The sequence below is a fragment of the Bombina bombina genome, chromosome 3, assembly GCF_027579735.1.
Source record: "Bombina bombina isolate aBomBom1 chromosome 3, aBomBom1.pri, whole genome shotgun sequence".
NCBI classification, from domain to species: Eukaryota; Metazoa; Chordata; class Amphibia; order Anura; family Bombinatoridae; genus Bombina; species Bombina bombina.
Window position 1 is genome coordinate 349,742,917 of NC_069501.1, and position 23,122 is coordinate 349,766,038.

At 40.2% G+C, this 23,122-nt stretch overlaps 1 protein-coding gene across 3 annotated transcripts in view; it reads right to left on the bottom strand.

The window, feature by feature from the left end:
* MID1 (midline 1) overlaps positions 1-23,122 on the bottom strand; it is a 297,353-nt gene that overhangs the window by 80,710 nt on the left and 193,521 nt on the right. For all 3 annotated transcript variants that reach the window (XM_053706462.1, XM_053706460.1, XM_053706461.1), the window contains one exon: positions 9,451-9,558. In XM_053706462.1, the coding sequence (XP_053562437.1) occupies positions 9,451-9,558 (108 nt within the window). The remainder of the gene's footprint in view (positions 1-9,450; positions 9,559-23,122) is intronic.

The window sequence follows — 23,122 nt, forward strand, 5'->3', positions numbered from 1 at the left end:
CTTCCCTCATGGGGATATTGCCAGCCTTTTCTAGAATAAACACAGTCTGTCTAGAAAAATATAGACTGCACATACCTCATATGCAGCTTAGCATGCAAAACGTTCCCCCAACTGAAGTTTTCCTTTACTCTTCAGCCCTTGTGAGAACAGCAATGGATCTTAGTTACAAAGTGCTAAGATCATAATCCTCCTTGTAGAAATCTTCATCTCTTTTCTGCCAGAGAGTAAATAGTACACACCGGCACCATTTAAAATAACAAACTTTTGCTTGAGAAATAAAAAACTAACATTTTTGTCACCACACTCGCTCTGCACTTCCTAGTTACTTAGAGTAGGCAAAGAGAATGACTGGGGGGTGGAGCTAAGGGGGGAGCTATATAGACAGCTCTGCTGTGGGTGCTCTCTTTGCCACTTCCTGTAGGGGAAGAGAATATCCCACAAGTAAGGATGAATCCGTGGACTCGATACATCTTACAAGAGAAATAGCAGCCAAGCTCTGCCCACTGATGACATCACGGGCTGTGCTGCAATATAAGTTCGCTAGTTACAAAACACTCACTAGTTGGATTCAACAGACTCTCAATGCTATTAAGCAGCGCTCCTAGATGTAGCCCAGATTGTGATGTAATCTGTGGGCGGAGTTGTTATTTCAAGAGCAGCAAGGCACTAACGGGACCTAGCTGAACCCATCTTGTGAGCCAATGACAAGATAAGTATATGCATAGTCACCAATCACCAGATAGCTCCCATTTAAGCCTATTTATGTATGCTTTCAACAAAGGTTAACTGATAATATTAAATTGAAAACTCTTAAAACGGCATGCTTTATCTGGACTGTAAAAGTTTCATTTTGTCTTTAATTTATTTTTAATGACTGGCTGGTGTATTTTATCCGAAAAAAGAACACAATTTATAAGTTTAACAATTTATGGTAATTAGATATATTTATATCTTGAGTCCTCCTGTGATGTAGTTAAAATATGTAATAGATCCAAAAAATTCTCATAATGTTATTTGCTTTATAATAAAGGCCACCTACTGTTTTCAGTTAACAAAAAAGAGCTTATTAGTACTGACATTGCACCTTTTGGAGCACTGGTGTTCAAACACTCTTTACAACATCTATTGCACACAAGTTAATTAGAGGTGGATGACAGCTCAGTGAACCATTAAAACTTAACTGGACTTTTTTCTTATGCATTATTTTCCCATAAAACCACTAGTAGGCTTGACATTTCTAGTTAATTTACAGAAGAACACTACATAACAGAAAGGCAGTGTAAGGGCTTGTTGCCAAAGGAGGGATTTCACATTAATTGAGAGGAAAATGGAACACTGACAAGCAAATATGATCCAAGAGACATTATTTCTACTTTAATTACCACTGTTTGTTGTTTGTTTTTGTTACATAGAAAATGATTTATTCTATTTATTTATTTGTCTGTCTCTCTAGTTAATCTATTTGTCAATACACAGAAGGATGGATTATGACAAATAAATAAAACATCTCCACTAGTTCAGTAGTACCGGACAAGTAAGGTATTGTAGCAGGTAATATGGAATATGGCTTTGCCTATTTAACACACAATAAAAACTATGATCCATTTGTTAAGTGCCACCATGTCCCATATCTAAAAAAACAAAGCAAAATTGAACATAGAAGTACATTGGGATGTTTTTAAAAAAAAAGCATGCTCTATAGGAATCATGAACGTTTGACTTTACTATCCCGTTAAATGTTGTGAGATGAACTACTGTATATAATCTCTTTTAGGCTGTATTATTTCACCAAGACTTTGATTTGCTTTGTTTTTTTATGTACTGGTTTCATACAATCTGCTGTGTAAATCTTTGTTTCTGCTTTAAAGAGAGAGAACGAGATAGAGCTCTGCACTGATATGAAGGCCTCCTCTTCCTGAATCCAGATTATTTTATTCTAAAGGCTACACACATAGACACAAAAGGTGCACACTGATATAGCTGTAATAGAAAATGGTCATGGACTATAATTTGTTTGGTTTGTATCTTAAAATACTCAAGCAGACATTACAATACTGTTTTTATTTTTAACAAAAAGAGGAAGTTCCCATTTACAGGAACCTGTCCTGGTTAGGGAGGAAGAAACAGAATGTCTTGAACAGAATACAAAGTAAACAAACAAACATAAATAGATATTTACAGCAGTTAACCCCCTTCCTGCCGGGACTCATTTGTCTACATTTGAACAAAATTCTGAGATAACAAATGAGTAAAAATTTCAATCACGTGATCATTCATTTGATCGCAGGATTTCAATGATGGGATCGGGTCATAGGGGAGTGCCTTCTGGTTTCAGAACAGCCAAACGGTTAGGACGTTCCATGCCGTCGCTAAACTCCATAGCAGTTAGGATGGCACAAAACGCCCTAATGATGGGAAGGGGTTAAAGGGTCTTTAAAGTGCCATAAAACAGGTTGAGATTTGTGCATATCATAAAAGGGCTAATTAAGTAAAAATAGTTTACATTAAAAAATTGTTTAAAAATTGCTGGCAAGTATTTTGAAAATAATTTTCAAAAATAAGGAAAATTAGTTACAAAGCTGTGCTGTCTGGAGCAGCTTACTCCACCCCCCTTATCAGTGTTTAGACAGAGGCACTGTATTTCAACTGAGTTCACAGCTTCTAGGCCTGCTCCAGCAGATAATCCCTATTCACTTCTGCATTTTACCAAAACAAAGGTGGCTACAGCCATAATAGGAAATGTGTGGGGGGAGTTAGAGCTCTACAATTCAGAAACTAAAAAGAAAGGGTTAATAACGAAGCACTGTAGTATAAATTTGCAGGTAAAGTAATTAAAGTACATATTATATTATTTTGTCTCTATCCCAACTTGTTTTATGTCCCTTTAAAGGACTAGTAAATACAGTAGATTTGCATGATCAACAAATGCGTGATAGAAAGATAATGTGATAGAAAGATAATGCAATAGCACTTTGTCTGAACTTCAAATTAGTATATTTTTTTCTGACAAATTTCAAAGTTATGTCTATTTCCACTCCACCTGTATCATGTGACAGCCATCAGCCAATCACAAAGGCATATATGCATATTTTGTGAATTTTTGCACATGCTCAGTAGGAGCTGGTAACTCACAGACTGTAAATATAAAAAGACTGTGCACATTTGGTTAAAGGAAGTAAATTGGAAAGTTGTTTAAAAACATAATTTATGCTTACCTGATAAATTTATTTCTCTTGTAGTGTATCCAGTCCACGGATCATCCATTACTTATGGGATATTCTCCTTCCCAATAGGAAGTTGCAAGAGGATCACCCACAGCAGAGCTGCTATATAGCTCCTCCCCTCACTGCCATATCCAGTCATTCGACCGAAACAAGACGAGAAAGGAGAAACCATAGGGTGCAGTGGTGACTGTAGTTTAATTAAAATTTAGACCTGCCTTAAAAGGACAGGGCGGGCCGTGGACTGGATACACTACAAGAGAAATACATTTATCAGGTAAGCATTAATTATGTTTTCTCTTGTTAAGTGTATCCAGTCCACGGATCATCCATTACTTATGGGATACCAATACCAAAGCTAAAGTACACGGATGATGGGAGGGACAAGGCAGGATTAAACGGAAGGAACCACTGCCTGAAGAACCTTTCTCCCAAAAACAGCCTCCGAAGAAGCAAAAGTATCAAATTTGTAAAATTTTGAAAAGGTGTGAAGCGAAGACCAAGTCGCAGCCTTGCAAATCTGTTCAACAGAGGCCTCATTTTTAAAGGCCCAGGTGGAAGCCACAGCTCTAGTAGAATGAGCTGTAATCCTTTCAGGGGGCTGCTGTCCAGCAGTCTCATAGGCTAATTATGCTCCGAAGCCAAAAGGAAAGAGAGGTTGCCGAAGCTTTTTGACCTCTCCTCTGTCCAGAGTAAACGACAAACAGGGAAGATGTTTGGCGAAAATCTTTAGTAGCTTGTAAGTAAAACTTCAAGGCACGGACTACGTCCAGATTATGTAAGAGACGTTCCTTCTTTGAAGAAGGATTAGGACACAATGATGGAACAACAATCTCTTGATTGATATTCTTGTTAGAAACCACCTTAGGTAAAAACCCAGGTTTGGTATGCAGAACTACCTTATCTGCATGAAAAATCAGATAAGGAGAATCACATTGTAAGGCAGAAAGCTCAGAGACTCTTCGAGCCGAGGAAATAGCCATCAAAAACAGAACTTTCCAAGATAAAAGTTTAATATCAATGGAATGAAGGGGTTCAAACGGAACTCCTTGAAGAACTTTAAGAACCAAGTTTAAGCTCCACGGGGGAGCAACAGTTTTAAACACAGGCTTAATTCTAACCAAAGCCTGACAAAATGCCTGGACGTCTGGAACCTCTGCCAGACGCTTGTGCAAAAGAATAGACAGAGCAGAAATCTGTCCTTTTAAAGAACTAGCTGATAATCCTTTGTCCAAACCCTCTTGGAGAAAGGACAATATCCTAGGAATCCTAACCTTACTCCATGAGTAATTCTAGGATTCACACCAATAAAGATATTTACGCCATATCTTATGGTAGATTTTCCTGCCTGTATTAAGGTATCAATGACTGACTCGGAGAAGCCACGCCTTGATACGATCAAGCGTTCAATCTCCATGCAGTCAGTCTCAGAGAAATTAGATTTGGATGATTGAAAGGACCTTGTATTAGAAGGTCCTGCCTCAGAGGCAGAGTCCATGGTGGAAAGGATAACATGTCCACTAGGTCTGCATACCAGGTCCTGCGTGGCCACGCAGGCGCTATCAGAATCACCAATGCTCTCTCCTGCTTGATTTTGGCAATCAGTCGAGGGAGCAGGAAAACGGTGGAAACACATAAGCCAGGTTGAAGAACCAAGGAGCTGCTAGCATCTATCAGCGTCGCTCCCGGGTCCCTGGACCTGGATCCGTAACAAGGAAGCTTGGCGTTCTGGCGAGACGCCATGAGATCCAGTTCTGGTTTGCCCCAACGATGGATCAGTTGAGCAAACACCTCCGGATGGAGTTCCCACTCCCCCGGATGAAAAGTCTGACGACTTAGAAAATCCGCCTCCCAGTTCTCTACGCCTGGGATGTGGATTGCTGACAGATGGCAAGAGTGAGACTCTGCCCAGCGAATTATCTTTGAGACTTCTAACATCGCTAGGGAACTCCTGGTTCCCCCTTGATGGTTGATGTAAGCCACAGTCGTGATGTTGTCCGACTGAAGTCTGATGAACCTCAGGGTTGCTAACTGAGGCCAAGCTAGAAGAGCATTGAATATTGCTCTTAACTCCAGAATATTTATTGGGAGGAGTTTCTTCTCCTGAGTACACAATCCCTGAGCCTTTAGGGAATTCCAGACTGCGCCTCAACCTAGAAGGCTGGCATCTGTTGTTACAATCGTCCCATCTGGCCTGCGAAAAGTCATACCCTTGGACAGATGGACCCGAGATATCCACCAGAGAAGAGAATCTCTGGTCTCTTGATCCAGATTTAGTAGAGGGAACAAATCTGAGTAATCCCCATTCCACTGACTTAGCATGCATAATTGCAGCGGTCTGAGATGCAGGCGCGCAAATGGCACTATGTCCATTGCCGCTACCATTAAGCCGATTACTTCCATGCACTGAGCCACTGACGGGCGTGGAATGGAATGAAGGACACGGCAAGCATTTAGAAGTTTTGATAACCTCGACTCCGTCACGTAAATTTTCATCTCTACAGAATCTATAAGAGTCCCTAGGAAGGAGACTCTTGTGAGTGGGGATAGAGAACTCTTTTCCATGTTCACTTTCCACCCATGCGACCTCAGAAATGCCAGAACTATCTCTGTATGAGACTTGCTAATTTGAAAGCTTGACGCCTGTATCAGGATGTCGTCTAGATACGGAGCCACCGCTATGCCTCGCGGTCTTAAAACCGCCAGAAGTGAGCCCAGAACCTTTGTAAAGATTCTCGGGGCTGTGGCCAACCCGAAAGGGAAGAGCTACAAATTGGTAATGCCTGTCTAGAAAGGCAAACCTTAGGAACCGATGATGATCTTTGTGAATCGGTATGTGAAGGTAGGCATCCTTTAAGTCCACTGTGGTCATGTACTGACCCTCTTGGATCATGGGTAGGATGGTCCGAATAGTTTCCATTTTGAATGATGGAACTCTGCGGAATTTGTTAAGGATCTTTAGATTCAAGATTGGTCTGAAGGTTCCCTCTTTCTTGGGAACCACAAACAGATTTGAATAAAACCCCTGTCCCTGTTCCGTCCGCGGAACTGGATGGATCACTCCCATTACTAGGAGGTCTTGCACACAGCTTAGGAATGCCTCTTTCTTTATCTGGTTTGCTGATAACCTTGAAAGATGACGACATCTCCCTTGTGGAGGAGAAGCTTTGAAGTCCAGAAGATATCCCTGAGATATGATCTCCAACGCCCAGGGATCCTGAACATCTCTTGCCCACGCCTGGGCGAAGAGAGAAAGTCTGCCCCCCACTAGATCCATTTCCGGATAGGGGGCCGTTTCTTCATGCTGTCTTGGGGGCAGCAGCAGGTTTTCTGGCCTGCTTGCCCTTGTTCCAGGACTGGTTAAGTTTCCAGGCCTGTCTGGAATAAGCAACAGTTCTCTCTTGTTTTGAAGCGGAGGAAGTTGATGCTGCTCCTGCCTTGAAATTTCGAAAGGCACGAAAATTAGACTGTTTGGTCTTTGATTTGGCCCTGTCCTGAGGAAGGGTATGACCCTTGCCTCCAGTAATGTCAGCAATAATTTCCTTCAAGCCAGGCCCGAATAAGGTCTGCCTCTTGAAAGGAATGTTGAGAAACTTAGACTTTGAAGTCACGTCAGTTGACCAGGATTTAAGCCATAGTGCCCTACGCGCCTGGATGGCGAATCCGGAATTCTTAGCCGTTAGTTTAGTCAAATGAACAATGGCATCAGAAACAAATGAGTTAGCTAGCTTAAGCGTTCTAAGCTTGTAAATAACTTCCTCCAATGGAGCTGTATGGATGGCCTCTTCCAGGGCCTCAAACCAGAATGCCACCGCAGCAGTGACAGGCGCAATGCATGCAAGGGGCTGCAAAATAAAACCTTGTTGAATAAACATTTTCTTAAGGTAATCCTCTAATTTTTTATCCATTGGATCTGAAAAAGCACAACTGTCCTCAACCGGGATAGTGGTACGCTTTGCTAAAGTAGAAACTGCTCCCTCCACCTTAGGGACCGTCTGCCATAAGTCCCGTGTAGTGGCGTCTATTGGAAACATTTTTCTAAATATAGGAGGTGGGGAAAAGGGCACACCGGGTCTATCCCACTCCTTGGTAATAATTTCTGTAAGCCTTTTAGGTATAGGAAAAACGTCAGTACACACCTTCACCGCATAGTATCTATCCAGCCTACACAATTTCTCTGGAATTGCAACTGTGTTACAGTCATTCAGAGCAGCTAATACCTCCCCAAGCAATACACGGAGGTTCTCAAGCTTAAATTTAAAATTAGAAATCTCTGAATCAGGTTTCCCCGAGTCAGAGATGTCATCCACAGAATGAAGCTCTCCGTCCTCATGTTCTGCATACTGTGACGCAGTATCAGACATGGCTCTTACAGCATTTGCGCGCTCTGTATCTCTCCTAACCCCAGAACTATCGCGCTTGCCTCTTAATTCAGGCAATCTAGATAATACCTCTGACAGGGTATTATTCATGATTGCAGCCATGTCCTGCAAGGTAATCGCTATGGGCGTCCCTGATGTAATTGGCGCCATATTAGCGTGCATCCCCTGAACGGGAGGCGAATGGTCTGACACGTGGGGAGAGTTAGTCGGCATAACTTCCCCCTCGACAGAACCCTCTGGTGATAATTCTTTTATAGATAAAGACTGATCTTTACTGTTTAAGGTGAAATCAATACATTTAGTACACATTCTCCTATGGGGCTCCACCATGGCTTTCAAACATAATGAACAAATAGGTTCCTCTGTATCAGACATGTTTAAACAGACTAGCAATGAGACTAGCAAGCTTGGAAAACACTTAAAACAAGTTTACAAGCAATATAAAAAACGTTACTGCACCTTTAAGAAACACAAATTTTGTCCAAATTTGAAATAACAGTGAAAAAAGGCAGTTAGACTAACAAAATTTTTACAGTGTATGTAACAAGTTAGCAGAGCATTGCACCCACTTGCAAATGGATGATTAACCCCTTAATACCAAAAACAGAATAACAAATGACAAAAACGTTTTTTAAACAGTCACAACAACTGCCACAGCTCTACTGTAGCTTTTTACCTCCCTCAATACGACTTTTGAAGCCTTTTGAGCCCTTCAGAGAAGTCCTGGAACATGCAGGAAGAAGCTGGATGTCTGTGTCTGTAATTTTTGCTGCGCAAAAAAGCGCTAAAATAGGTTCCTCCCACTCATATTACAACAGTGGAAAGCCTCCAGGAACTGTTTCTAGGCAAAATTCAAGCCAGCCATGTGGAAAAAACTAGGCCCCAATAAGTTTTATCACCAAACATATATAAAAAACGATTAAACATGCCAGCAAACGTTTTAAAATACATTTTTATAAGAGTATGTATCTCTATTAATAAGCCTGATACCAGTCGCTGTCACTGCATTTAAGGCTTTACTTACATTACTTCGGTATCAGCAGCATTTTCTAGCAAATTCCATCCCTAGAAAAATATTTTAACTGCACATACCTTTATTGCAGGAAAAACTGCACGCTATTCCCCCTCTGAAGTTACCTCACTCCTCAGAATATGTGAGAACAGCAAAGGATCTTAGTTACTTCTGCTAAGATCATAGAAAACGCAGGCAGATTCTTCTTCCAAATACTGCCTGAGATAAACAGTACACTCCGGTACCATTTAAAAATAACAAACTTTTGATTGAAGAAATAAACTAAGTATAAAACACCACAGTCCTCTTACGACCTCCATCTTAGTTGAGAGTTGCAAGAGAATGACTGGGTATGGCAGTGAGGGGAGGAGCTATATAGCAGCTCTGCTGTGGGTGATCCTCTTGCAACTTCCTGTTGGGAAGGAGAATATCCCATAAGTAATGGATGATCCGTGGACTGGATACACTTAACAAGAGAAATTGCATGCTTTATCTGAATCATGACAGTTTAATTTTGACTTAAGTGTCCCTTTAAAGTAAAAAAAAAACTTTCAGACTAAGCAAACATGCAATCAAAGAAAAAAGAATGTTCCGATGTATTCCATATTATCAAATTGTGTAGTCTGTTTATATGCACATGGAAGGAATTTTGTAAGAAAAAAGAAATCTACTGCTCATTTTAAATTCAGAGTAATTGCTATTATATTCTATTTTGTGCTGCATGTTTTGATTGTGCAATTTTACTGTATTTAGTGGTCCTAAGGTTTCTTCAAAATGCTGCAAATCAGTAGCTAATTTAGGCAAAAAAAAAACAAAAAAATATTGCAGCTTTTACCTTTCCTTCTTTAATTTTGGTACCAATAATTTGTCTTCTCTGCTGTATAATTTCAATTAGTTGATCACTTTCCTCCATCAGCTTGGTCTCTTGCCGTGATGCATTAACCTACAGAGAAAGTGAATATTTGTTAAAAGATAAATATGTAATTGTATCATTGTTACTGCAGGAATAAAGGATAAGGTGCTTGGCACAAGCTTCATTAATCTGATTCACTAATATAAAGTTAATGGCATTTCAATTAACAACAGACTACCATGAGCCTCTGGGGCCAAACACTAGAATATACAGATACACTATACTAATATTATCATCAGATCACATTAAAGGGACATTAAACACTAAATAAATGCTAGATAAAATGATGCATTCAAAGAAAAGATTAGTCAGAATAACAAGTAGATGTATTTTTTTAAAGTTTTATTAGCTGTTTAAATGTTGACAAAATAAGTGTAAAGTTTTAAGGTCTTTAAAACAATGGGATCTGCCATGTTGTAACTTAGGTTACCTTATCTATTGTGGCCAATTAGGGACAGTTATAAATAGGTCACAAGAGTGTGCAGCCAATGGCTGTGGGGAATATAACAGTGTTCTACACTTTCGTTTCTAACAGGAACTAAAAAGCTCACAATTTCAGAATGGAATTACAGAAAAAGGGGACAAAGTAAATAATGAAAGTATATAGCAGAGTATTTTTATATATATAAAATGTATCATTTTATATTACCATCTTAAAGTGTTTAATGCCCCTTTAAAAAGAACAGTAAACTGCTGGCTACAACTACAGTAGAACATTTAAAACTCGCCATGCTATTGTTTTTCTCCTGTGCCTGCAGCTCACTTGAAAACTATTCTCTTATTTTAACCCTTCAAAGGTTGTGCACCTGAACACTGGGCGCTGCAATCTTGGAATTTAAGTATCCTTGTGACAAAATGATGCACATTCACAGATCATTTGTATTGTTGTCTTTTTGGCAAGCTATATCATGCAGTTTAGCATGCACAATATACAGAGCTGTACATTTTTGTAGTGAGCGGCTAAGTTTCTCTGTATTATTCCTGAGGGAATTTTATATGTGTTATGTAAATGTTAAACAGTGTAATCAAGCTGCAAACATTTTAACTGTCCTGTACAAAGATGGCAGCACCCAGTATAAAGCTCAGCACAGGGGTGGAAATGGCTCAGCAATTAAGGGGTAAACCACTGCAATCCTTTTATGGCGATTCATTAGTTTGTGGTTATTTGATGTCTAATTTGATCCAGATAGTTAAATATACTGCTTTTTAACAACATAATACAGTATATTTTACTTCAGTTGCAACAAACGTGTTTGTGTAATGATGTGCACGTGTGGCCACTAAGTTGCTAGACACATTTGTCATGTTGATGGATAGCTGGCCCTATATCTATCTGCAAGATACCAAGCAGAAATACCTTAAAGACAGAATAAGGCATTGTATAAAACCTTGAAACTCCTGAATTAACTGTGTGAGATAGGGAAGTAGGCATAACGTATCATGTTTAAATTCATAATGGGTAATTTTAGGGAATTAAGTGTAAAGTATCAGGTTTAAATTAATAATAATTAATTTTAGTAATTTTAGGTTTAAATGGACATGAAAGTCAAAATTAAAGTTTAATTTTTCAGAGACAGCATGTGATTTTAATAGACCTTTCAATTTACTTCTTAGATCAAATTGACTTTATTCTCTAGGTTACTTTTGGCTGAAAAGCATAACTAGGTAAGATTAGGAGCAGGAAAATACTACCGAGAGCATATGGCTACACACATATGTCTCTTGTTATTGGCTCACTAGATGTATTCAGCTAGGTAACAGTAATGCATTGCTGCTGCTCTGGAACTAACTTTAACTATGCAGGGGTTAAATTATATGCAAGTAATAGTGTAACAAAAACTTAAATTATGCTTACCTGATAATTTCCTTTTCTTCTGATGGAAAGAGTCCACAGCTGCATTCATTATTTTTGGGAAATAAGAACCTGACCACCAGGAGGAGGCAAAGACACCCCAGCCAAAAGCTTAAATACTCATTCCACTCCCCTCTTCCCCCAGTCATTCTGCCGAGGAACAAGGAACAGTAGAAGAAACACCAGGGTGAAAAGGTGACAGAAGAATAAAAATAAGACACGCCCCACAGAAAAAATACGGGTGGGGAGCTGTGGACTCTTTCCATCTGAAGAAAAGAAAATGATCAGGTAAGCATAATTTAAGTTTTTCTTCATAAATGGAAAGAGTCCACAGCTGCATTCATTACTCTTGGGAAAACAATACCCAAGCTATAGAGGACACTGAATGCAAAAATCGGAGGGTACAACAGGTGGCCCATTCTGAGGGAACCAGGCCTAAAAAAACAACAACCCAACCAAACCCTGCTTCGTCACAGCCGGGCAAAAAAAACTAGAAGGAAAAGGCCCCAAGGACAATGACCTGCAGATAGTCCGAAAGCCTAACTAGAGGCCGCAAGCAGACTCACTGAGCCAACGCTCCTCCAGGAGAACCATCGCCCAGCAGTCAGTCCCCTTCAAAGGAAGGCCAAGTCCACAGAGACCCGAATGGATCCCGAGAACAAGAAGAGACGATGTCCAAACCACAAAGAGCAACCAGGCATCATCAAGAAGAAGAAACATATCCCAAACATAGTGCAACAGCACCAAAAAAGACACCTGAAGACAAAGTTCTCAAAATGTCAGAACTCAGAAACTGAGGAAACAGAAAAATTACAAGTAGCAAACTCAAAAAAATAAACATCCGAGTCCAGTAACAAAATAGCAGATTGCCCAACCTACAAGACAGAGGACACACTCCAGGCAATCCAGGCCGCCAAACCTACTCAAAGATCTCAAAGGAGGAGAGGCACAGAACCTCTAAAAAAGGTCCACTGTCACCCCCAAGACCTGAGGATGAACAACAGATCTCATATCCTACACCTAGCCGGACCAGCCAAAGCAACGGCAGATCTGAAAGCAAGGAAACCGAAAAGGAACCCTATGACCGGCCCCCAAAAGGGCGGAAGAATGGACACAGCCACTTCAACCTAGAGACAATTGAGCAGGCGTTAGACCCGAGGAGATCTAGCAAAGCCCCCCAACTAAAGTCTCAATGCGGAGCCAGCAGCTTCCCAGATGGAAAGGAACAACTCAAGAGCAGACCAATCCCGAACCAGGACAATGAGCCTCCTGAAGAGGAGAGCATCAATAAACACCTGCCCATAAGACAGGAAGTACCAAGAGAACACAAGACCACATTACTGATGAACACGGAAAGAACCCATAAAACACCATCGTGCTAGCACACATACCAGGCACAAGGAGTGACAGCTGAGCAACCGCAAACCTTCCGTTTGCTAGGCAGGAAAGCCCACCATCAGGTCACATTACTTGGCTGTCCCAAGGGAACAGTATCGTCCGGCACAAGATAAGCCCCAAGGAGCCCCAGCTCTCAGTAAATCTGGCCAAGTAGTAAAACAGAGCAGCCAGAACAAGGGCTAAGCCCAGGTACCCCAGAAACTGGAACCCCCGGCAAGTCCTAGGATCATAAGGTCCGGTAACATCCCACAGCGGGATCCACAAAGAGAAAACGCTGTGTAAAACCTTTGACAATCGGAAGATCAGGACAGGAAGCCTGGGCCCCACAAATGTTTAGATTTCTTCCAGGAACATAAATCCCTCGTCTGATATTAAAAAAAAGACCTCCCTGGGAAAAATCCAGAATAACCTGGATAACAAGAGCAAGAAGCCATTGCAAGTCCTGAGCCAAAAGCTAAGAGACCACCCCTTGCAAGAGCCCAACACTCCAAAGAGCCAAGGCCTCCCAAGGCCATAAAAGGACACTAGAGCGAACGGTGTCCATGCAACATTAACATGATTGTGCTTGAAAAGTGCGGCTAATCCCCCTTAAGGGACACAAGGCGCTGCTCATTTTATCAACCTCGAAAGGAGGAACGGCTGAGTAGACCTCGACGGGGATCAATCTAGCAACCCTTGGCTTGCTACAGTACAGAGTTGCCACAGAGCCTTAGTATGCTGAGCTAGCTGTCCAGCTAGCCCTGAGCTCCAGACACAAGGTCAACAGAGAGGACAAGTCACTTGAACAGAGCAACAGCAAGCCTCAACATCACCTCAGATATGAAGTCAGAGGACAGTAAAACATGGATTTGGATGGCAATACCTGAACCATATGAGTGGAAAACCACTAGGACCTCTTCTATCCCAAGAAGGAGATGTAGAGCATTCCCCAACACCGGGGAAGGGCCCCTAACTGGAGCCAGAAAAAAGCCTCACAGTCTAATGTCCCGAAAAAGGAACAACCAACTCCCGAAGGGAATTCAAGTCCCCCAAAGGAGACCTAATCCACAAGGAGAACGGACAGAGTCCAAGAAGGCCTCAATGAAGAAGAGAACCACTAAAGGAACAAGTCCTAAAAGGACAATTCCTAGGGCCTCCTAAGGCAACACCGCCCCGACCGGCAGAAAAGAGGCGCTAAACCCTCTAACCTTCCCACCACGTGGGAAGGAATACTCTAGGTTCCGAGGGTATCGGAAGCAACAGAGTGATGCAGCAAAATTCACTAACCCAGTTACCAGAGAGATGGCTATTTTAGGAGTGAAACAATCCCGAGAGCCGCATGGACCTGCAAGTCCTCTTGAGAATGCTTAGCTGAAACTTGTAAAACAAATAACAAGAAACATAAATAATATAGAGAGCACTCAGCACCCCAACCTGACCAGCAAGGTATTATAGGCGCAACGTGTCTGAATAAGCCACAAGAGAAGATCTGAACCCAAGTAGGACCAGCATGCAACCAGGGCCATAACTGCCAAACTGGCTAAATCCGCCCTCAGAGAGGTAGGAAGAAAAAAACAGGCAAACATGATACTAACGTGTCCCGAACAACTTCCATAGAAGCAAACAGCGAGTAGCGATCCTAGAGAAAGTTGCTGCAAGAAACATAGTATGAAAAATAAAAGTCATCCTAACCGGATAAAATAAAATAACAGGCAACCCGAGGGTTAACGCCCAAGAGCAGAAAGATCCAAAGAAACAACGGAAACCCTGTTCCTTCAACAAAAAACTGGTAAGGATCTCGATAACAAGACTTAAAAGGAGATTATGGCATCCCCCCCATGCCTAACGAGGTGAGCCATTTGAAGGAGGAGACTGAAGAGTCACATAGCCGAGAAGGATAGTGTCCCTAAACAGCTCAAAAAACGTGTCTGAGTAGAACACGAAGGCGAGCCAGCCTGCACGAAAGGCACAAAACTCAGGAACAGTTACACCCACAGGGAACAGCACATGCCCTCCTGTGGCTGAGACACCTGGGGCAATCGGGCATGAGCACAATCGCAAATAAACATCTGGACTTTGTAGACGAGCAAGAGCCAAAAGTATGTAAAAGCGAAAATGTGCCACAACCTCCAGGGGGGAACAATCCACCCTCCGAGGAGGAAAAAAACATAACCTGGGTTACCGCATGTGTAGTAGTAGTAGGGAGCGGTAGGGAACTCGCCTTCCGGAGGACAGGGCTCCCCTGAGGCAGATGGCTCAGCAGTTCCTTGAGTCCCCGAACCTGAGGAACAAGGCGCTCTAGGACAGCCTAAAGAACATAACTGACTGATCAATGGGGCCAATTTGCATTCATCCCAGGACGAAGAATCTGAATCAGAAAGTTGAACAATCTCAACATCAGCATCCTCCATAATTGGATAAAGGATACCAAAAAAATGGACTATTCATAAAACAATTTAAAACGGCACCTGACACCCACAATGGCTGGGGCATTCCCCACCTCCTATGAACCAGACACCAGACACAGTCAGGAATGCGGAAATGGGAGACCAGAACGTAAACATGCCCGGTCACAAGGTGAACCGTACAGTCCAAAAAAAGAGCGCCCAACCGCAAGGTCACGTCACTTCGAAAGGCCGTTATGTTCCAAAAGCCACAAGCCCAGTTAACACTACACATAAGCAGATTGAATGACATAAACATGATTAAAAAAACCCTGTTCAATAATCCCCCTCAGGAGATATTAACCCTTGATTCCAAGATACTAAAGGAGTCCCACTGAGACACTGTATTTTTCATGTGAGTTCGTAGGAACAAATGAGTTACAGTACAATCATGAAGAAGTAAAATGAAACGATCTTACCGGAATCTAAGCCATGGAACAGGAACACGGCCCTTCAAGTGTGACGGATTGTAGCCTCGCCTCCGCCATGGACTTGAGAGAAGAAAGCAGGCCGCGAAGGAAAGTTTGACAACACTGATTGCTTGTGGAATTGTTAAAATGAGTCGGGATGGTTTCGCAGAAATATTCTTCCTGCATCTCCAAGCCCTCACTGAGAGACTGACAGGATTACTTAAAACTCCCATCCCATGTCGAAGAGTACTACCCTCCATAACAGACGAAAATAAACTTCTGACACTTCTCTGACAACCTCCTGGGATGAAAGACAAAGAATGACTGGGGGATGAGAGAAGTGGGAGAAGTATTTAAGCCTTTGGCCGGGGTGTCTTTGCCTCCTCCTGGTGGCCAGGTTCTTATTACCCAAAAATAATGAATACAGCTGTGGACTCTTTCCATTTATGAAGAAAATGTATTTTTGTGCTTTAATGCCCATCTAAAGGGATATAAAACCCATTTTTTTTCCTTCATGATTTAGATAGGTCATACAATAATTTGTTTCATTTTATTTGTATACTTTGTTGAAGGAGCAGCAATGCAATACTGGGAGCTAGCTGATAGCCAATGACAAGAGGTAGATATGTGCAGCCACCAATCAGCAACTTCTGAACCTACTTAAAGTTATTTAAATTTGCATGCTCTAGCTAAAACATGAATGAAAAAATTAATTTTCATGTCCCTTTAAAGGATCAGTAAACACAGTAGATTTGCATAATCAACAAATGCATGATAACAAGACAATGCAATAGCACTTAGTCTGACCTTCAAAATGAGTAGAAGATTTTTTTTCTGACAAATTTCAAGTTATATCTATTTCCACTCCCCCTGTATCATGTGACAGCCATCAGCCAATCACAAATGCATATACGTATATTCTTTGCAAATTTGCACATGCTCAGTAGGAGCTGGTGATTCAAAAAGTGTAACTATAAAAAGACTGTGCCCATTTTGTTAATGGAAGTGAATTGGAAAGTTTAATCTTGACTTGAGTGTCCCTTTAAATGCAGAATATAAAATGTATATACAAGTACACATACATTCTCCTTTAATCAAGAAGAGCTGTTTAGCTTACTCTTCAGGTAAAAGATAAGTTATTTTTCTCTGGCAGCATACGTCCACATACGCACATAATTCATCCAGTTTTCTTTAGAAAAAACACCACACTTTGGAACGAACGGTACAGACTTTAAGAAAAAAATAATTTTATATATATATATATATATATATATATATATATATATATATATATATGTGTATATATATGTGTGTGTGTATATATATATATATATATATAATTTGCTTACAAGTATTTTTTTAATGGTTTTTGGTATTCCAAAAGTAAATAAATGTCAAGTCTAGACGAGTTTGTGAATTATAAACTCAGTGCTTTTTTTTTTTTTAAGTTATGTTTATGGTCTGAAGTTCCGGATTCCAGCTACTTTGTATATCCTGTACTGCACCCATCCGAAGTAATTTCCCCATGCAGCTAACAGCAAAGAGGAAAGATTACGAGAATTAGTCCAGTGATCACAACTGCAGCTGGGATATCTCCCTGTAAACAATTAATCACTGCAAACCGCCAATGGAAATCTGAGATGGTGGAAATATCTGAATAAGCATCAAAGCAATGAATAACCATATGATTTGCAGGAAGTATGAAAATGCTCCTTTATTGTACAACTGCATATAAAATCTTGTTAACAGTAAAAGGTTATAGCTAATTTATGTAACAAAACTTATGGAGCAGCTAAGGAATCGGTTACAAAATGCATGGCTATTGCAATTGTTATTCCAAAATCAACTGAATCATCTCAATATGAATGTTACAAGGTGATTGACTAAAAGGAATACAAACTTGTGTACATACTAAACTAAATATATATATATATATACTAGTTAGCTAGTTGCACATACCAGATACAATAAGACACATTACAGGTGTTTTAATACTGCAGCAGTTGTGACTTTTTTGGCAGATTTTACTCCCATGGTTCATCATATGAGCCAAGGCTGCTGCACAGCTGCTTTCTGATAATACTATTTATGTCTTCTGGTATTCAAGCTCTGTTCTACCAATACTATTACGTTACTAGTATAATTTATTTATCCATGTTTTTAATACTAGCTAACAGTCTATATTAAATGGTGAGATTTTTACTACTTCCTTATTATAATCTTTTCATAAGGAACATTAAAGGGACATAATACTCATATGCTAAATCACTTGAAACTGATGCAGTATAACTGTAAAAAGCTGACAGGAAAATATCACCTGAGCATCTCTATGTAAAAAAGGAAGATATTTTACCTCACAATTTCTGTGTAAAAAGTTATACTCAGCTGCTCCCAGCTGCAGGTAAAAAAATTAAAGAAAAATGAAGAAATGAACAGCAGCCAATCAGCATCAGCAGTGCTGAGGTCATGAACTCTTACTGTGATCTCATGAGATTTGACTTAACTCTCATGAGATTTCATAGTAAGCTTCCTTTACCTGATTGGTGAAATAATATGAGAGTGCACGATGCTAATCCCTTCAGATGTCCCAGGACAAACACACTAAAATGCTGCTTAGAAATCCTTTACAATGGGAGGTGGCTACTGAGGAACTTTTGAGGTAAAATATCTTTCTTTTTTACATAGAGATGTTCAAGTGATATTTTCTAATCAGCTTTTTACAGCTATGCTGCATCACTTTCAAGTGTTTAAACATTTGGGTATTATGGCCCTTTAACAAAATTAAACGTTCATAATTCAGACAGAACATGCAGTTTGCTTGTTTTTTAACTTTCTAAATTTACTTCTATTATCTAATTAGCTTGTTAAATTGGTATCCTTTGTTGAAATTTATAGCTGGGTAGGCTCAGAAGCAGCAATGCACTACTGGGAAAGAGTTGCTGATTGGTGGAGGCACTGCACATTTATTGTGTAAAGACTTTTTATTTGCACACTTTATATAAGTTTCTGATTGACTGATGGCTGTAACATGATACAGTGGCAGAAAAAATGTCAGTAACTGAAATTTGTTATAACAAAATATACTACTCACTTGAAATGCTGTATTTAATGGTCTTTTAATTACAAATGATAAATACAAAAAATCAAAAATAAATAAAAATACATTTTACATCAGATCAATACTAATTCTTTCTACAAATACTGGATACATTTAATGGAGATCAAATAAACAATAATGTGGCTATCTTGTTTCATGGATTCTTACATATTAATTTTTAAGCACATGAACACTTAAAAGGGACATATTAAAACTGAGTCCTGGGACTTTACTGCTCACTGGCTTACAGGGACAACTTTCAAGAAAAAAAAAAAAAGAAAAAAAGAAAATGGTTTATTCAACATAGAAACATCAATTTAAAAAAAAAAAAAAGGTTTTGTAATACATTTTTAAATATTATCTTTTAGATAGAACAGAGAGAATTTTAAGTATCATGTCACATTAAACTTGTTGATTAAAGGGACAGTCAACACCAGAATTTTAGTTGTTTAAAAAGATAGATAATCCTTTTATTACCCATTCCCCAGTTTTGCATAACCAACACAGTTATAATACACATTTTACCTCTGTAATTACCTTGTATATATGCCTCTGCAAATTGCCCCCTTATTTCAGTTCTTTTGACAGAATCCTAGGTAACTTCACGTGCGTAAGCACAGTGTTATCTATATGAAACACATGAACTAATGCCCTCTAATGGTGAAAAACTGTCAAAATGCATTCAGATTAGAGGTGGCCTTTAAAGGGACAGTACACTGTAAAAATGTTTTTCCATTAATGTATTTTAAATAACTTGTTATACCAACTGCAGAGTATAAAATATTTGAGAAATTGCATTTTCATGCGTATATGTGTATATGAAGTAGCTGATTTTGTGCTTTGAAACCACAGCCTATTACAATGGGTTGAACTTAAAGGTGATATCAGATCTCATTATGTTATCACTTTCTGTGCACACACTTGCTTTCTTATCAAGTGTGTGCACTTATTTTATTACCTAACTATCCTGCATCCCACTGAGAGTGTAACTTCTTCTGCTGGCTCGGTTTACTTAGGCTTGTCAATAGCATATACTCCAGTATAGGTGGCTATACCACAGGCTAAATCAGCTATTTCAAATGCTGAAATAGGAGTAAAGGAGTTACTTGTAACCAATTTAATACACTCTAGCAGGTAAAAAGGATCATTGGGAATATTTTAAAGGGGAGAACATTTTTGGGCGAACTGTCCCTTTTTTAAGAGCTAAGAAAATAGCATATGAGTCTACCTAGGATAAGAATACCAAGAGAACAAAGCAGAATTGTTGATAAAAGTAAATTGGAAAGTTGTTTAACATTACATGCCCTATTTGAATCATGAAAGTTTATTTTGGACTTGACTGTCCCTTTGAGAATTTCTGTCAGTTGCAGTAAATTTGAAATCCCAACTCTTTAACATAATGTGGCTGTATCAGGCTGGTCAACATGCACAAGGTAAGTGTAAGAGGTTTATAAAAGGGCTAAAGGTTTGGATAGAAATAAATGAAGAGGAAGCTGAGCTTTTACTTTATTTGTGTGCCAAATATGTTTGACATTTCAGGGAATAGTCTGGCAAAGAACATGGCAAGGCTGTAAAGCCTCAATATAATCTTAAGAAAATCTGCAATGTACATTCAGTAAAAAACCACAACAAACAAGCTACTTTTGTCCCTTTTCCCTTTCTTATATTTGTTTCTAAAATTAGAATCTTGTGTATGCACTCAATGGTTTATCTGACTGTTACATGCAGCACACTGTGCAGGATCTTTCTTACGCAGATATGATAGTACATGGTATGTATACATCAGTGGCTGCAGATGTTCTGCTGTAACCACTGGGTCTTACAAAGCTGCTCATTTTGGTTTTAAAATATTTAAAGGGACAGTAAGGTCAAAATTAAACTTTCATGATACAGATAGGGCATGCAATTTCAAACAAATTTCCAATTTGCTTTTATCATCAAATTTGGTTTGTTCTCTTAGTATTCTTTGTTGAAAGCTAAACCTAGGTAGGCTCATATGCTAATTTCTAAGCCCTTAAAGGCCACCTCTGCATTTTGGCAGTTTTTCACAGTTAGACTGCGTTAGTTCATGCGTGCCATACAGAAAACATTCTGCTCAATCCTGTGGAGTTATTTATGAGTCAGCACTGATTGGCTAAAATGAAAGTCTATCAAAATAACAGAGAAGGGACAGCCTGCAGATGCTTAGATGTAAGGTAATCACAGAGGTAAAACATAATTTATGCTTACCTGATAAATTCCTTTCTTCTGTAGTGTGATCAGTCCACGGGTCATCATTACTTGTGGGATATTAACTGCTCCCCTACAGGAAGTGCAAGAGGATTCACCCAGCAGAGTTGCTATATAGCTCCTCCCCTCTACGTCACCTCCAGTCATTCGACCAAGGACCAACGAGAAAGGAGAAGCCAAGGGTGTAGTGGTGACTGGAGTATAATTTAAAAAATATTTACCTGCCTTAAAAAACAGGGCGGGCCGTGGACTGATCACACTACAGAAGAAAGGAATTTATCAGGTAAGCATAAATTATGTTTTCTTCTGTTAAGTGTGATCAGTCATCATTACTTGTGGGATACCAATACCAAAGCAAAAGTACACGGATGACGGGAGGGATAGGCAGGCTCTTTATACAGAAGGAACCACTGCCTGAAGAACCTTTCTCCCAAAAATAGCCTCTGAGGAAGCAAAAGTGTCAAATTTGTAAAATTTGGAAAAAGTATGAAGCGAAGACCAAGTTGCAGCCTTGCAAATCTGTTCAACAGAGGCCTCATTCTTAAAGGCCCAAGTGGAAGCCACAGCTCTAGTGGAATGAGCTGTAATTCTTTCAGGAGGCTGCTGTCCAGCAGTCTCATAAGCTAAACGAATTATGCTACAAAGCCAAAAAGAGAGAGAGGTAGCAGAAGCTTTTTGACCTCTCCTCTGACCAGAGTAAACGACAAACAGGGAAGACGTTTGTCGAAAATCTTTAGTTGCCTGTAAATAAAATTTAAGGGCACGAACTACATCCAGATTGTGCAAAAGACGTTCCTTCCTCGAAGAAGGATTTGGGCACAAGGATGGAACAACAATCTCCTGATTGATATTCCTGTTAGTGACTACCTTAGGTAAGAACCCAGGCTTAGTACGCAGAACTACCTTATCCGAGTGAAAAATCAAATAAGGAGAATCACAATGTAAGGCTGATAACTCAGAGACTCTTCGAGCCGAGGAAATAGCCATTAAAAATAGAACTTTCCAAGATAACAACTTTATATCAATGGAATGAAGGGGTTCAAACGGAACACCCTGTAAAACGTTAAGAACAAGGTTTAAACTCCATGGTGGAGCCACAGCTTTAAACACAGGTTTAATCCTGGCCAAAGCCTGACAAAAAGCCTGAACGTCTGGAACTTCTGACAGACGCTTGTGTAACAGAATGGACAGAGCTGAGATCTGTCCCTTTAAGGAACTAGCGGATAACCCCTTTTCTAAACCTTCTTGTAGAAAAGACAATATCCTAGGAATCCTAACCTTACTCCAAGAGTAACCTTTGGATTCGCACCAATATAGGTATTTACGCCATATTTTATGGTAAATCTTTCTGTTGACAGGCTTCCTAGCCTGTATTAAGGTATCAATAACTGACTCAGAAAAACCACGCTTTGATAAGATCAAGCGTTCAATTTCCAAGCAGTCAGCTTCAGAGAAGTTAGATTTTGATGTTTGAAAGGACCCTGAATCAGAAGGTCCTGTTTCAGAGGTAACGACCAAGGTGGACAGAATGACATGTCCACCAGATCTGTATACCAAGTCCTGCGTGGCCATGCAGGCGCTATTAGAATCACTGATGCTTTCTCCTGTTTGATTCTGGCAATCAATCGAGGAAGCATCGGGAAAGGTGGAAACACATAAGCCATCCTGAAGGTCCATGGTGCTGTCAAGGCATCTATCAGGACCGCTCCCGGATCCCTGGATCTGGACCCGTAGCGCGGAAGCTTGGCGTTCTGTCGAGACGCCATGAGATCTATCTCTGGTTTGCCCCAACGTGGAAGTATTTGGGCAAAGACCTCTGGATGAAGTTCCCACTCCCCCGGATGAAAAGTCTGACGACTTAAGAAATCCGCCTCCCAGTTCTCCACTCCCGGGATGTGGATTGCAGACAGGTGGCAAGAGTGAGACTCTGCCCAGCGAATTATCTTCGATACTTCCATCATTGCTAGGGAGCTTCTTGTCCTTCCCTGATGGTTGATATAAGCTACAGTCGTGATGTTGTCCGACTGGAACCTGATGAACCCCCGAGTTGCTAACTGGGGCCAAGCCAGAAGAGCATTGAGGACTGCTCTCAATTCCAGAATGTTTATTGGAAGAAGACTCTCCTCCTGATTCCATAGTCCCTGAGCCTTCAGAGAATTCCAGACAGCGCCCCAACCTAGTAGGC